Genomic DNA, 16,571 nt, shown 5'->3' with positions numbered 1-16,571 from the left:
TTAAATTCACATGTGTGCGCGCATGGGCGTGCACACACACCCCTACCTCCAAATATTTGACTTGACACTATTACACTTTTAGGGTTGTCTACTTTTAGGGTCATCTAAATAGCATAAGAAGTTTTAGAATTTGGAAACAAGATCAGAAGCTAAATGAAATCACTATAATGTCAAGGACAGTAGACATCTATAAAATAAGTCATTCTAATGGATAATTTGAAATTGTGTTGCAAAGAGATCAAGGTACTGCTCCTTCCTGGAAAGCCCTTCTTGTCCCTTTCTATGAAGAGACACAGCCTTTCAAAACCCTTGTCTATTTCTACCTCCTTTGTGGATCCTTCCAAGTGGTTATGTTTTTTCCTTCCTCTGAACCCTGTAGTAACTAGTTGCTTCCTTTTAGCATTTCCTGTAGAGTGTTTTTATATTTGTCTTGTTTTCCTGGTTGGTAAGTTCCCTGGGTAGGAATTGAGTTTACCCCTTTGGTGCCCACTGCAGAGCCCTGCCCAGTGCCTTTAACATAAAAGGCACTAAAACATATATGTTGAAATGAGTTGGAGAGTCCATCATCATAGCCTGTTCCTGGGATGGCCCCATCAAGGTGCAAATATTTTGAGAGGTTTAATCCGAAATATCCTACAACTTTATCTGTCTCTTCCCCATTCTAACTGCAAGAAACTTTAAGACATTTCTCTTTATAAATGTACTCTTCTCTAAAGGTGATGCCAGTACAGTCCCAATCAAATAAGCCTAAAGAATTTATGCCAAATATGGAAGAAAAAGTGATACCAAAAAAAAAAAACCACACACCAAAAAAACCAGAGTCCAATTAAAACAATCCTTACCTCGATAAACCGTGAGTCATGATATTGTCCTCAAGTGGTGTATTCAATACCAAGTAGTGTTTCACTGTATCATAAGTGGTTAAATCTGGCAATGGAAAAAGTTTAAATATTCATCAATCAACAGTGAATGTCTTTTGTGTCAAGCATATGCTAGGCTTGGGGCAGGAATGTGTACCAGGATGAAAGATACCAAGGAATCTTTCTTGTTCTCAAGGAACAAGAAATCGTTCTTGTTCTCAAGGAAAGCACAGCTACAGATAGAGGGAGAGAAAAAGAAGAAGAGACAGAAAGTCAAATGTATCATTTAGACTCCTGAATCTAGCTATGCCTAAATTCAGCTCAACCCCTGGGCCTTTCAGTATTTGAGCCAATAAATTACTTTTTTAGCCGAAGTTGAATTGAGATCCTGTCACTTATAAATAAAAGGTCCTGACTATTATTCTACATTAAGCATTTTATACATTTTCAAGACAGGGTCTCTGTCACCCAGGCTTGAGTGCAGTGGCGCGATCTCGGCTCACTGCAACCTCCGTCTCCTGAGCTCAAGCAATTCTTGTGCCTCAGCCTCCCAAGTAGCTAGGATTACAGATGTGCATCCGGCTAATTTTTTAATATTTTTGTAGAGATGGGGTTTTACTATGTTACCCAGGCTGGTCTCCAACTCCAGAGCTCAAGAGATCTGCTCACCTCAGCCTCCCAAAGTGCTGGGATTATAGGCGTTAGCCACCACGCCTGGCCCTTTTATACATTTTTCTAATGGCAATGAAGATCTATGGAAGGGTTTTAAATAGGAGAATGACATCACAATGCTGGAGTTATATAAAGTTAACCCACACTAAAGTATGGGGAAGTAAGTTGTAATGAGGCAAGAATGGATAGGTACATTTGATCGCATTGGGGGAAACAGCCATGGACAAAATGAACAAAAATCCTTGCTCTCTGTTGTGGGATGAGACAATAAACTACATGGTGTTTCAGATGCACTTGCTCTTGAAGTAAATGCCCTGAAGACAAAGAAGGTAAGGAAAGGGGACAGACAATACCAGAAGGTAGGGAGGAATAGTTTCTATTAATTTTAAGTAGGGTGATCAGGCAAGACCTCTTGATAAGCAGACATTTGAACAGAGACCAAAAGAAAGCATGAGAAGACAAACCTGTAGATAGCTAAGAGAAATTGCCACAGGCAAAAATACAGTATGTTTTCTAACCCTGAGTCAGGAGTCAGCTTGCTGTATTAGAGGAACAGCCAGAAGACGGAGCCAGCAGCAGCAGAATATGCAAGGAGCAGCAGAGTCTAGATGATGAAGAGCAGAAGCCGGGGAGGCTTTTGAGCAGAGGAGTGACTGCCCAAGGTTACTATTTAGAACTTAATAGAACTTAATAGAACTCAATAGTTCTATTAAGAGTAGACTATAGGAAAACAAGGCAGAGCAGTAATCCCAGTAAGCGATGATGATGACTTGAATTAGGGAGCTGTGGAGCCCTGGTCAGATTCTGGATAAATTTTGAAGAATCAACAGGATCAGCCAGCAAACCGAATATGGAATGGGAGAAAGAAATCAAAGACAACTGCAAGGTTTTGAGTGTGAACAATTTAAAGGACACAGGCGCCATTTATACGGATGGTGAAAATGAAGACAGACAGTTTTAAATTTAAAAAAATAAGGTAGTAGCAAAGATAATCTTGATAAAATCAGTTTCAAAGGCATAGTGGGGCAAAATGGGAATGGGGTAGATATGGAAAGACCAGTTAGGAGGCCTCTGTAGTGGTCCAGTAGGAGGGGATAAATAATACTTGGACTACAGAATGGCTCCAGGGATGGAGAAAAGTGTATGAGTTTGAGATATATCTGGAAGATGGAACGACTGGATTTGGTGACTGCTTGGATATAAGCAATGGAGCAAATGAAAGAGAAGAGCCAAAAATCATGCCTGAGTTTCTGCTTGTACAGCTGAAAGAGTGGTGATATATTTTTGAGATTATGAAGAATGTAGAAAGAATGGTGTGAAAGAAGAGTTTCTAGCTTCTTTCTCACACCAAGAAAGAATTGGTGTGATAAAGGAGTTTGGTTTGGACACTTTCAAAGTAATGTGCTTGAGATATCCAAATGAAGATACTGAGTAAATAGCTGGAACTTGGAAGAGAAATTTTGGCTACAATAGATTTTGAACCAATGAATTAAGAAAGTACAATCATAAAGATTTTCTGAAAATCAAAATATCCACAAATATACAGTAGACACAGACTCTAATAGCAAAGCTGAAAACAGATTGACTTCCTTTGATGTTTAGGTGCTATATTTCTGGAACCCTCAAAAATGCTATTTATATATTTCTTAGAACCATATAATTGGTCTTAGAAAGGATTATTTCATTAATTCATTCTTCAAATGTTTATTGACTATGTATGAGGGTCTGAAGATGAATAAAACACAGTCCTTGCCTTCAAAGGGTTTACAATATAGTGGAGGATATAGACATGTAGTAGTAGGCAAGGAAAAGAGACACAAGCAATAATAGCTATAGAAACACACAAAAAGGCATATAATACAACATGGCATGGAGGAAGGGATTGTGGCAGGTTCAGGAAAAATATACTGGTGAAGAAGACACCTTAGCTGAGTATTAGAGGACCTCTAGAAGAAAAGAAAACTAAGTAGGAGAAGAGGGAAAAGGACAGAAAATACAGAGGTGAAGAACAGTTTGGTATGTGCAGGCAGTGGAATCTTTCAGCTCATTACTGCACCACTCTTTGCAAGAGAATCAATGAATTGCTTAGTTCTCTGAAGGCACAGGCCAGATTTTGCAGATCTTCTAAGTCACATTCCAAAATTTCCACTTTATTTTGTGGGTGATTAGAAGCCAGTGACAAGTTTTAAGGACACCAATAATGTGTTAATATCTGTGTTTCAAATAAATCACTCTGGATACCGGGTACACATTTGAGGATGGAGGAGGAGACGAGTTAGATGGCTCTGGCAGTGGTCCAGCTGAGAGGTTTTGAAGGCTGATGGTGTAGAAATGGTCATTTTAAGGATACTAAAGTAGTAGGTATAGGAGGGGAAAAACTTTTTTTTTTTTTTCAGACGGAGTCTCACTCTGTTGCCCAGGCTAGAGTACAGTGGCGTGATCTTGGCTCACTGCAAGCTTCGCCTCCCAGGTTCACGCCATTCTCCTGCCTCAGCCTCCCGAGTAGCTGGGACTACAGGCACCTGCCACCACGCCTGGCTAATTTTTTGTATTTTTTAGTAGAGACGGGGTTTCATCATGTTAGCCAGGATAGTCTCGATCTCCTGACCTCATGATCTGCCTGCCTCGGCCTCCCAAAGTTCTGGGATTACAGGCGTGAGCCACCGCGCCTGGCCGCAGGGGAAAAACTTTTAAGAAATATTTGGGAGACAGAATTGGTAAGTGAATATGAGAAGTGAGGGGTCGGGATGAGTTAAGAGAACATTCAGGTTTCCAGCCTGGGGTGTGAGACTGTATAAAAATTGATTATTTAGGAATAGGAGCAGGATTGGCAGGGGAAAGATTTGGACAGTCTGGATATAATAATGATCAGATAGCTGTATATATCAGTTTTAATCTTAAAGGAAGGTCTGGACTGGAGGGGAGGCCTTAGAAATAGTTTAGCCTTGTGTCCTTATTGTCACAATTTGCCTATTTTAGTAAATCCTATCCTTTTCATACATCACTGTAGAATGAAGCAAAAATGCTCTGTGGAAAATATTCAATTATGACCTAGAACATCTATACAGCTGGTCAACAATATATGGTCACCAATATATTATAAATAAAAATAAAACATAAATTTTAATTTCCCTATTATAAGTGCTTGCAACTATTAAGGCAATTAGGACTTTTTAGAATTTAACAAAGTTTTCATTACCTCCCATATTCACCAGTGCTGCTCTTTGTATGTTGGGTACCCAGCCTGCCCAAAGCCCTCGTATTCCTCCTTCAGCTAAGATTTTTGCAAATGCATGATGTACACCACGAAATCTAAGGAGAATAATAATGAAATGTGAAAACTCCATGTATTCCTGTGTATGAAATGCAACTGGATAAGCTTCACTTATAGCTCTTATAATCTGGAGTAAATAACATCCAGATATAATTTATCCAGAATTATTAGAAATTGAAGCCATCTACGTAAGTCTAATTTACAGATAAACATAATAATCCTTTAGAAAAAAGGCCAACATTTGACTTAAATATTTTTAATGGAAATCTTTATACACTGTGTCATCCTCTTCCCAGATTATTAAACGGATAAAAATACCTTTCTTGGTATTTTATATTATCAGTACACGTATTAATTGTAGGAGAAAACCAAAGGTTACCAGATTCTGGATTAATTTTACCGGTGAGGGAAGGGACCTGAAAATTTTTAGAGTTCATCAAATAATGACATTAACAATTAATCTCACAAAAAATGACAGACTAAGAAGTAAAAAGGACAATTTCATAAAAAGAGTTCTTAAAACGGAACAATTTTAGCTTCAAGAAAATTTAGTAGACTATCTTTATCTTGCTCATTTCTCTATAGATAGATGAAGAATGGTGCTGAAGAAGCATAAACAAATATGGAAACTTCTGGCATTAAAAAAAAGTCTGAGCTTTATGCAGTAAGAAAAACCTGAAGTCACATGCTACCTTCACCACTTACTAGCCTGTGTGGCTTTTACTCAGGCATCACACTCTCTGAATCTCACCAAAAAGATAATATCACATATTTATTGGACAAACATAATTGCTGTTATGCTACATGAGAAGTTATGATCGTGAATGATGATCACTGTAACTAAAATTTATGGAGCACTTACTAAGTGCCAAGCATTTAATATACATGAGATGCATGTTAATACTGAAAACTCTATGAGGTATATAATATGATTCTAATTTACATTTGAAGAAACCAAGGCTTAAAATGGGTAAGGAACTTGACTATGATTACAAAGCTAAAATGTGGTAAAGACTGGCTTTGAATCCTAGGCTTTCTGACCTCAACGATCATGCTTTTTACTGTAGTATATAGACTTGTCCCCTATTACAGGTTAATATAAAGAGTTTGATTATTAAAATGTACTACATTAGGTGCATTCAAACCAAAAATTTCCAACATTAAGAACAAAGGGGAAAAAAACTGAGCGATCAGTTAAAAACTCAGATATTCTGGATCCTAATAACCAGTTTTCTCCTCCTACCCAACAATGCAGTGTGACTTCTCCCTGTTACTTAGTCATTAGAAGTTGTTATAAGATGACAAACTGGGCCCTGGGGTTCTATAAAGTACTTGGTTAAGTCACAGTGGTACCCTTTTCTCCTGTGCTGTGCATATTCTCAACATGTTTTGAAGGCTGAAGGGGACCCTGGGCTGCAGTAGCCCAGTCTCCTTTTCCACTGAGTCAGCTACACGAAGAGGGGCAGACAGCAGTGGTCAGCGGTGAAGATGGCCCCAAACCCTCCTTTGCCTCTGGCTCAGCTGCAGACCTGGAGTGTTCAGAGGGGCAGCTCCCTTTGTACTCAGCTCAAGTCATCCTGTAATTACCTTTTTTCTGGGAAAGGTCTATCCATCTGCATGATTTTGTCCCTTTCCCAGGGGAAACTAAGTGGTATTTTAATAAACTGTTGAACATGAAACCCTTGGAAGAAAGGTGGATTTTAATAATATAGTGTAATGCAATGGGAGGATTTTATATCCCAAAGCCATATTAGGGAAAAAGAGGGCTTCAAGATGAAGGAGGAATGAGATTCAACAAGAAAGTTGGGACAATATGCAACGTTAACCTTGCTACTCTCTTTCTGCAGGAGAAAGGGAATGAAAGCAAGGTTTTTCACACTAATGAGCAGCCAGGCATGTTAACCATCATGACAGCCTTTTGAGGGAGTTTATAAAGATGAAAACCCAAGAGACCAGAAATGTTAAGTGACTTCCATAACACCAAGCCACAATGGCAAAATTGAGATTCACACCAGGGCAAATTTTAATAATCAAACTGTTTATGTTAACCTGCAGTAGGGGACGAGTCTAGCCTTGGCTGGGAAAAGCAGCAAAGAACACTACACACATATAATTTGTCTGGTATAGAACATGTACACTTCCTAGTGCAAAGAAAAGATCCAGCTTAGTTTTCCTTTTAATGAACTTCCAGATTAAAAAAGTCAGAAGTAATATCTTTACTGCATATTGGATGATAATTCTATTGGGTACTTGTTAAAAATATGACGGTGGCCAAGGGAAAAAGAGAGGTATTGGTTAATTGGAGAACTTACCGCAATGGTTTTCCTTCCAGTTTCCTTTTTCCTTCCATTTGCATCTGAACCTTCACTAGGTCAGTTGGATTGGCTAAAAACTGGCCAATAACACCAGCCATCATCCCTCCAATGACTGATTTCCTAATTGTAGAAGGAAATTCTTTTTAAAGTTGCCATTAATTTTGTGAATTTTATAGTGAACCAATACTGAGCTGGTACAGGGCCTAGGTAAGAGATTTCAGATCAAGTAAAAAAAGGATATACCCAAGTAAGTCACAGAGTAAACAGTTTGACTGTTTACTGATGGGAGGTTAAAGGAGTACAAGGAGTGAAAATTTCAGGCCTTATATGGCCTGAAATCCAAAGGAAAGAGCAGTTGCTTCAAAGATATACACATCTGAATTGATAATTTAATTGTAGTTTAATTCCAACTACAGGGGAATAAAAACTGCATAGATGTAGTCAGCCTAACAGACAAAGGCTAGCCTCCAGTCAACTTTAACCCAGATTACTGCAGTAGTCTCTTGGGGAAAATAAGCATTTTATTTCCTTTTACTTTAAAATAACTTGAAGATCTATAAATGGGTATAAAAGAAAAGTCTCCTTCTGACCTCTATGTCCAAATCCCCTCCAGTGAAGCAATCACAATTACTATTTTATTATATCCCTTGCTAGAGATAATAACGAATTCACTGAATGCTCATGTCAGGCACTGTTCTGAGCATTTTAAAAATACCATTTAGTTCTCATATCAACCCTCATGACAGTGCTGTCATTCTCTCTGTCAGATGAGGAAACTGAAGCACAGAGCAGTTGAATGGCAGCTCAAATCACACAACTAATCAGTGGGACAGCCAAGATGTGAATCCAGACAGCCTGCATGCAGAGCCCACAGACTTAAACACTAAGTTATGACTGACAGTTTGTACATACACAAGCATATCTGTATAAATGTTCCTTTGTAAAAGCGCTAAGAGAATGTCAAGTTGTACAGTGTTCTGCACTGTTTTCTTAACAGCATATCTTAAAGGCTATCCCTATCAGGTCATATAGAACAGCCTCATTCTTTTTAATAGTTTGATAGTATTTCATTTTGTGGATATGCCATAATTTATTTAACTAGCATAACTTTAAGAAATTTGAACATTTACATAACATTTGCTAGAGCCTGTCAAATTGCTTTCCAAAAAACCTTTATCACTTTGCACTTCCACCAACAACCTGTGAAAATGCCTGTCTCTCCACACAATGATGAGCACAGTACATTATCATATTTTTTCTCTTTGCATCTCTCATAACCACTCTTTTCTCTGTATTTTTTACATAATTCTAATTGTTTATGCATCGACTCTGTTACTGTAAGCTGAATGACAGCAGGACTATTTCTTTTTCATTACTATAGCCTCAGTATTAAGTATAAGACTGGCATACCATACCATAATTACCCAATAAATACCTACTGACTGAATGAATTGTTCTGATTGGGTCAAAAGGACATTAAACCTATCCACCCTAAAAGTTCTGGTATAATATTTCCTTTGCACTTTTTACTTAAACCTTTCCCTTCTGGAAGAAATTCCAAAATGCAAGGACTATAAATCTATTCCATAATTGACTATGGTAAAGCAATTAATATAGCTTAGTACATTACAATTTTTCAAAAACAGGATAAAGAAATGTTGTCTGAAAGGTGAAACTCTACTTATTGCCCCTTTTTATAGCTGTGACTTGGATTTTTTTAACCCTAAGAAAGATTTTATAGGCATCTTTCCATGTTAGTCATATGAAACCCACCTCATGCTTTCAATAGCTGTGTTATGCCATAAATATATCCTAACCTACTTAACTGCTTCCAAATCAACAGTTTAAATTAAAAAAATAATTTTCTATCAACACTGCTACAGTCAATATCTTTGTGTCTGTCTTAATGCATACGTAGAAGCACTTATAAATGATTATAATCACAAAGGGGTTACACATTCAAAAATGTTAACAAGTAATTTATGCTCCAAAAAGACTATAGTAACTTATATTTCCACTAACAGCTTAAAGTTAGTTTTAATTAATTCCCCTGATTATTGGTGGTTTTGAACATTTTTATGTTTAATGAACGTGTATATTTCTTTTGTGAACTGCCTATTGGTATCCTTTCCTTATTTTTCCATTGTGCTTTCTCTCTCTCTCTCTCTCTCTCTATATATATATATATATGCGCGCACACACACACACACACACACACACACACACACACACACACACACACACACACAGAGGTGAAGAACAGTTTGGTATGTGCAGGCAGTGGAATCTTTCAGCTCATTACTGCACCACTCTTTGCAAGAGAATCAATGAATTGCTTAGTTCTCTGAAGGCACAGGCCAGATTTTGCAGATCTTCTAAGTCACATTCCAAAATTTCCACTTTATTTTGTGGGTGATTAGAAGCCAGTGACAAGTTTTAAGGACACCAATAATGTGTTAATATCTGTGTTTCAAATAAATCACTCTGGATACCGGGTACACATTTGAGGATGGAGGAGGAGACGAGTTAGATGGCAGTGGTCCAGCTGAGAGGCTATATAATTATATATATATAATTATATATATATATGTAATTTTTTATTTTTATTTTTTATTTTTTGAGACAGAGCCTTACTCTGTCACCCAGGCTAGAATGCAACAGTGCAATCTCAGCTCACTGCAACCTCCACTTCCTGGGTTCAAGCGATTCTCCTGCCTTAGCCTCCTGTGTAGCTTGGATTATAGTCCTCCACCACCACATCCAGCTAATTTTTTGTATTTTTAGTAGAGACAGCATTTTGCCATGTTGGCCAAGCTGGTCTCGAACTCCTGACCTCAGGTGATCTGCCCACCTTGGCCTTCCAAAATGCTGGGATTACAGGCATGAGCCACCCCGCCCAGCCTGTGTTTTCTATATTTCTATTTATTTATAGGAGCTCTATGTATATTATTTATAGTAACCGATTTTTTCAGTTTCCGTTAAATAATATATACTACATTCATCATCTCACCTTGTCCTATAAAAACACCTAATGGTTTGTATTACTTCTATAGCTGTGAAAACTGAAGATAAAAAAGGTGAAGCAGTTCGTCCAGGTTATACAGTAGCAGGGCAGGAATTTGAGCCCATCCCTGTCTGACTCTAAAGCCAAGAGTTCTTAATAAAAACAGGAATAAAAAGGTACTCTACTCTATAAGAATTCTTTCAACAGTAAAATACTAAATATCTCTATATGTGCAATTTATATATGCATATACATGTATGTCTGTATACATCTGCAGTAAATGCTCAATTATCTGGACTTACATTGTAATTATTATTTTAAGTCCATAACTTAAGGCAATTTGGGTACAAATGTACAATTTTACATAAACCTAATAAACATTAAGGCATTTGGGGCAACAGCATATTATTTTCCAAACAAAACTTACCAAAGGGGATAATGCTCATCTTCACTTTTGCCAAACACAACCTCTCGGAGATGTTCATATGTGACCATTCGACCTCCAGAATACACTGGGTAAAAAAAGATCATTAAAAAGGTAACTTTGGCTATATGTATCTATATGCTTATGTATGTATAAAATAAGAGGACATTCCGACATGGCCTAGTCAATCTCTCTAGCTGTGTCTTTGTCTCTTGAGGCCGGTGCTTCTGACACGTGGGCTTCTTGATGCTTCTCCAAATGGGGCATGCTCTTTTCAGACTCTGTCCTTCCCACACACTGTCTGATCTTTCTAGAATGAATTCTCCCTTCTCTGCTTTACTAACATCTCCTTGTCCTTCAGGACTCAACTCAAAAACATGTTTTTCAGAAACTGCTCTCTGACCTTTTTATCATATTGATTAGAAATTAACTCTCCTTGCTTATCTTTCCATCAGACCATGAGCTTCTCCAGGCAGGCTCTGTGTGTTTGTTTTTACTTACCCCAGATGCCCTAGTACATACCTTGGTACGCAGCAGGCATTTTCATTAAATAAAGATACATAATTTCATTGGAGAATTTATTGTAATTTTTCAGCTAAGTATCAAACGTATGAAATGAATCTTAGCTGTAATACAACACAATGAACAACAAACTACAAATGAAAAGAAATGAAACTCAAAACAATAATGGGATGCAAAGGAGAAAATATTTTTAAAAGGATGGAAAACAAAATAATTAAAATCAACACATGGTATTTGTATAGAGAGCTTTTCTTGATGTTTTAGAAAGTTGATGAAATATTTTAAGATACTCAAAAATATACAACTTGCAAAACCAGTAACAGTCTCTGCACACAATTCTAGATAGTTTTTGATGATACACCCTAACTTACTCATATGGAGAACTGAATCTTTAAAAATATTAAGCCAGCAAATTTTAGAAATTAGAACTGAGCACTCTTCTGATCAAGGATCCTTTCATGCTTCAGGAAACATTATGAGGAGAAAAATGCCAAACCTATCCTACCTCCTTTGAAGCCAACTTTATATTCTCCTGTACACAAGCTAAAAAATCAAGTCCTCCTCTTCTGAGTGCCACTGTGAAAGCAGAGCAGAAAAATGTTCTAACTGGCATAGTTGCAACCATCTTCCTTTAAGGGTGACTAAGGCCCACATAGCTAGTTATGTAGCCTTGGAACTGGGGCAAAAATCACCTGTGTTGCATTTACACTATAGCCAGTGTTGGATTAGGCAGTGAACTCTGTTCTCTTTCAGAGTAGCCTGGTCTTAGATTATGAGATGGGGACTCATGAGATTTGGCACTGTAATAAATATATGTTAATTTTCAAAAAATATGAAAAATTTAAATTCTGTGTTTAAAGTTCTTAAGTGAAGAAAAATGATATCAGCTATTCACTTTTTCTTTCTTAAACCTATACAAATTTTTATTAAGAAAATTTTCAAACATTGAAAAGTAAATAATATATAACTCCCTCTATCTCTACCATTGAGATTTATCAACTGCTAACATTTTTGCCATATTTCCTTAATTTTCTAACTTTTTAAATTTATTTTGTATTTTTTATTTTTTTGAGACAGAGTTTCACTCTTGTCACCCAGGTTGGAGTGCAATGGCATGATCTTGGCTCACTGCAACCTCTGCCTCCTGGGTTCAAGCGATTTTCCTGCCTTAGCCTCTTGAGTAGCTGGGATTACAGGAATGCGCCACCAGGCCTGGCTAATTTTTGTATTTTTAGTAGAGACAGGGTTTCACCATGTTGGCCAGGCTAGTCTCGAACTCCTGACCTCAGGTGCCTCCCAAAGTGCTGGATTATAGGCGTGAGCCACAGCACCCGGCCCAATTAAATTTTTTTAGAGATGGGGTCTTGTTTTGTTACCCAGGCTGGAGAGCAGTGGCAGGATCAAAGCTCACTGCCACCTTGAATTCCTGGATTCAAGCTGTTTTCACACCTCAGCCTCCCGAGTAGTGGGGACTACAGTCATGTGCCACCATGCCTGGCTAATTTTATTACTCTTTGTAGATACAGGGTCTTGCCATCTTGCTCAGGCTGGTCTCGAATTCCTGGGCTCAAGCAATTATCCCGCCTCGGCTTTCCAAACTGCTGGGATTATAGGCATAAGCCACCATACCTGGCTTGCTTCATTGTTTTTTGCTTAATTAAATATTTTAAAGTGGTTTACAGACTTCATGACAGTTCATCCCTAAATACGTGAGTATGCGTTTCTAAAAATTTAGGACAGTAACTTCTTAATAATAATCAGTGGTTAATATTTTTCTTCTTAAGAGACTATATGTGTTCTGGCTGGGCACGGTGGCTCACGCCTGTAATCCTAGCACTTTGGGAGGCCAAGGCAGATGGATCACCTGAGGTCAGGAGTTTGGGACCAACCTGATCAATATGGTGAAACCCCGTCTCTACTAAAAATACAAAAATTTCACAAGGTCAAGAGTTCGAGACTAGTCTGATCAACATGGTGAAACCCTATCTCTACTAAAAATACAAAAATTAGCCAGGTTTGGTGGCGTGTGCCTGTAATCCTAGCTACTCAGGAGGCTGAGGCAGGAGAATCGCTTGAACTTGGGAGACAGAGGTTGCAGTGGGCCAGGGTCACACCACTGTGCTCCAGCCTGGGCAACAGAGCGAGACTCTATAAAAAAAAGAAATTAGCCAGGTGTGGTGGCATGCACCAGTAGTCCCAGTTACTTGGGAGGCTGAGTCAGGAGAATAACTTGAACCCAGGAGGCAGAGGTTGCAGTGAGCTGAGATGGCGCCACTGCACTACAGCCTGGGCAACAGAGTGCGACTCCATCTCAAAAAAATATATATATATACCTAAATAATAATAAAAAAAGACTATGTGCTGTATGTGTTCAGTTATTGTATCAGTAGGATAAAAAAACTAGCTTGTTTTTGGACAAACAGAAAAGCACAGGAGACAAACACAGAACTCATAACAAACTTACCAGCTAGAATCAAGATAAATACCTACGTGTCTGTAAATGGCGGGTGTCACTCCTTGCCAAAGCTTTAGAAAGCCTTCCTCTTGAATGATCCCTAGGGCTGTGCGCACCATTCCCCTATAGGGGGCAGATTCTCTTGCACCGTCTCCCAACCGAGCAAGAGCTGCTTCTCCTTGCATTTGGAGTCGAGTTTTTGTGAGATCCAGGGGAAAGGTTGCTAACAAAAACAGAAATGCAGGGAAAAACCCACAACATTCAGAGAAACAAACAAAAATCTAAAATCATAGGAGTAATATTTTCCCAAGACTGGTTGTTCTCAAATTTTAGAATATATCAGAATCAGCTAGGGAGATTTCAAAAATTAGAAATTTCCTAGCCCCGTGCACATGGATTCTAATTCAGTAGGTTGGAGAGGGTTTAGAAACTTGATTCTCAAACAGTCCCAAATTTAAGAATCACTACGCAAGAGCATCCCGGATCACTAGGAAAAAAAAAAAAAAAAAAAAAATTAAAATAAAAATTAAAATGACAAGCCTTGGGTTCTTTCTATTCAGAAATTTAACTTTAATATCTGTTAGTCATTAATTTTTGCTTTTCAATGGGAAATAATTTAAAGTATCCATATTGTGTGCCATCCTCTTGACTGCAGCCATGATTATTTGAGATCTAATGTAACATTAGAATACTGCACTATATATTCTTATGTACTATAATAAATGCTAGATGAAGCTGAATTCTATAATTTCATGGGTGATGTTCACATGCAGATGAATGACTGACATAATGTTTGAGATACAGAAGATGTAATGGAGTTTATAATGTTGTCTTTTATATGCAAGGGTCATAAGCTCAATATCCTTTCAATTAAAGCATATATGGAATTATTTTTCCAGCACTAAATTATATGCATGGCCTACTCATGGCCTCCTTACAAGTACTAACTGTATTTTGGAAAAATTTTTTGGTTTTAAGTTTTAAATTAGATACAGACCTTTTACCTTAATACAGTTAAGCTAAACGGCCTACATAAGGAAGATAAAGCTCATAACTTTATACAGAAAATGTCCTGAATAATTAAAATAACATTCAGACAAGTTCATGAACATTACTTACATTATATAAGACTTTTCAATGACCATCACCTGACACAAAACCTTAGTATACCTTTTCCAAGAGAAAACAATGTGGGGAAGGGAAGTGAATATTAAATCTTACCACTGGTTTTTGGAAAAGTTAGTATCTTGCTGACAGTTTCCCTAGAACAGAAGCAGCTTGCATAGACTTCAAACAATGTTTCATTGACATATGAAACCTGAAAAATCTTAATAGATTTCTCCATATTACACAGATTATGTCTTTCAAAATAAGTTTTGTTTTCTTGCTGGTTTCTTAAATGATGCTTTAGGTTCCTGAAGTGGTTTGTACTTAAAACCATCCCACATTTTGATTCCCATCCACTCTCCACACACAATTCTCTCCATGAATTTTTAACGAGGAATAGCCCTGTATAAAAGCCATTGAGTCACAGGGGGACACATCAGTTAAAAATAAAACCTGGAAATATCATTCAGCAATCTGCTTTTAGATCTTTTTAAGCTGATTAATTTTATTTCGGTAAAAACAATGAAAAGTAAAAATTCTCCATCATTTTCGAGAGGAGAGACATTAAAAAATAGAGGGGCTAAAAGGCAAAAATGGAAGAGCACGAAACAACTGATCATGGCTGGCTATGCTAGAATTAAAAAATAAACTCTTAAAATAGGACCAACTAACATTTACAAATGATAACGCATCAGAACTGTTCTTTTTATTTTTTTGTAACAGACAAGAAAATGTAACGGTAATCTTAAAATACACAGTTAAGGTTTCACAGGAAACACATGAGTATACTACTCACAAAATCCTTGGAATAAACGCTACTTGCTCATTCAAGGGCATCATCATTCCACTCTAGATGGCCCCTTAAAGTTTTTTCTTACTCATTTAGGCAGATGTAACTGCTGTTCTATGCTTTTATGACACCTAATAATATCTTCATTATAACAAGTAGCACATTATAATTGTCTTTCTCTGTCTCCCCAGCAGCCTGTAAGAAGGTCAGAACTGGGTCTTTTCAAATATATATCCACAGTCCCTGGTATTGTAGGAATTATACAAATGTCGCAACTAATGGGTGTCCTGCCTTGAGTTTAGCAATCATATATTATTGACTTCTCAGAATCCTGCAAGGTAAACAGTATAGATGAATTACACTCAAAGAGGTCAAGTAACCGGCGGATGCTTAAGTCGATGCTCTGTGAGTGGCAGGTTAATAACGGAAGTCCCACAAGGTAGGTCCACAACTTGGACCCACAAGATAATGACAGTGTGGCCGTGTAAGACTATAAACCACAGAGATTATCTCAGTAAGGATGGAAAACAGATTACGTTTTTAAAAAGGTCATCCTCATGAAAAGGAAAATGATTCCTACAGAGGAATGACAGCTCGCGAAGCTTCTTAAAGTACAACATTCAAGCACCACAGCACATGCCTAAGGGAAGCATTAGAAGAAATTAGAAGGAAAAGGCCGTGGACACCTCAATCCCTCCTCCTCCCACCGCGGGCCTGGCCTCCACCGCCACCTCTGCCAGGCGGGCGTGGAAGGGGCGACCTCTCCGATGCGCACTGCCGGGCGCGAAGCCGCCCGCGCTCCCTCCCCCAGCGCGGCGCGTGCCACTGGCCCGGGAGGCCCAGGCGTAGGCAGCCGGGTACCTAGCTCGGCCACGGTAGCTGCGCAGCCGGACAGTAGGAACTTGCTCGCTCGGGGCCATCTCTGGGTCAGCGGCAAAAGCCTCTCCTCCTCCTCCGGGACGGACATTCAGCAGCAGGGCAAGACGATAACGCACCCCTTCTCGCCGCTGCGCTGCACCGCGCCGCGGCGGCCGCTTCCCTGCCAGGGCGGCCCCTTTTCAACCGGCGAGTGGCCGGCTGAGGACCATTTCCCTCGTTCGGCTCGGCCGGGCGGACCCGCAACCTTCCTAGCAGTCCCAGGCTGGAGT

The 16,571-nt window shown here is 38.6% G+C and overlaps 1 protein-coding gene across 1 annotated transcript in view; it reads right to left on the bottom strand.

Moving 5' to 3' along the window:
* SLC25A27 (solute carrier family 25 member 27) overlaps positions 1-16,571 on the bottom strand; it is a gene marked incomplete at its 5' end in the record, with an annotated part of 25,100 nt that extends 8,529 nt beyond the window's left edge. Inside the window, 6 exon segments of the mRNA NM_001133621.1 lie at positions 843-927; positions 4,732-4,844; positions 7,119-7,241; positions 10,553-10,637; positions 13,558-13,749; positions 16,285-16,571. Coding sequence (NP_001127093.1) covers positions 843-927; positions 4,732-4,844; positions 7,119-7,241; positions 10,553-10,637; positions 13,558-13,749; positions 16,285-16,390 — 704 coding nt within the window.

This window comes from Pongo abelii, chromosome 5 (assembly GCF_028885655.2).
Source record: "Pongo abelii isolate AG06213 chromosome 5, NHGRI_mPonAbe1-v2.0_pri, whole genome shotgun sequence".
Classification (NCBI taxonomy): Eukaryota; Metazoa; Chordata; class Mammalia; order Primates; family Hominidae; genus Pongo; species Pongo abelii.
The sequence above is the reverse complement of the archived record's forward strand: the minus strand, read 5'-3'. Positions and strand labels throughout refer to the sequence as shown.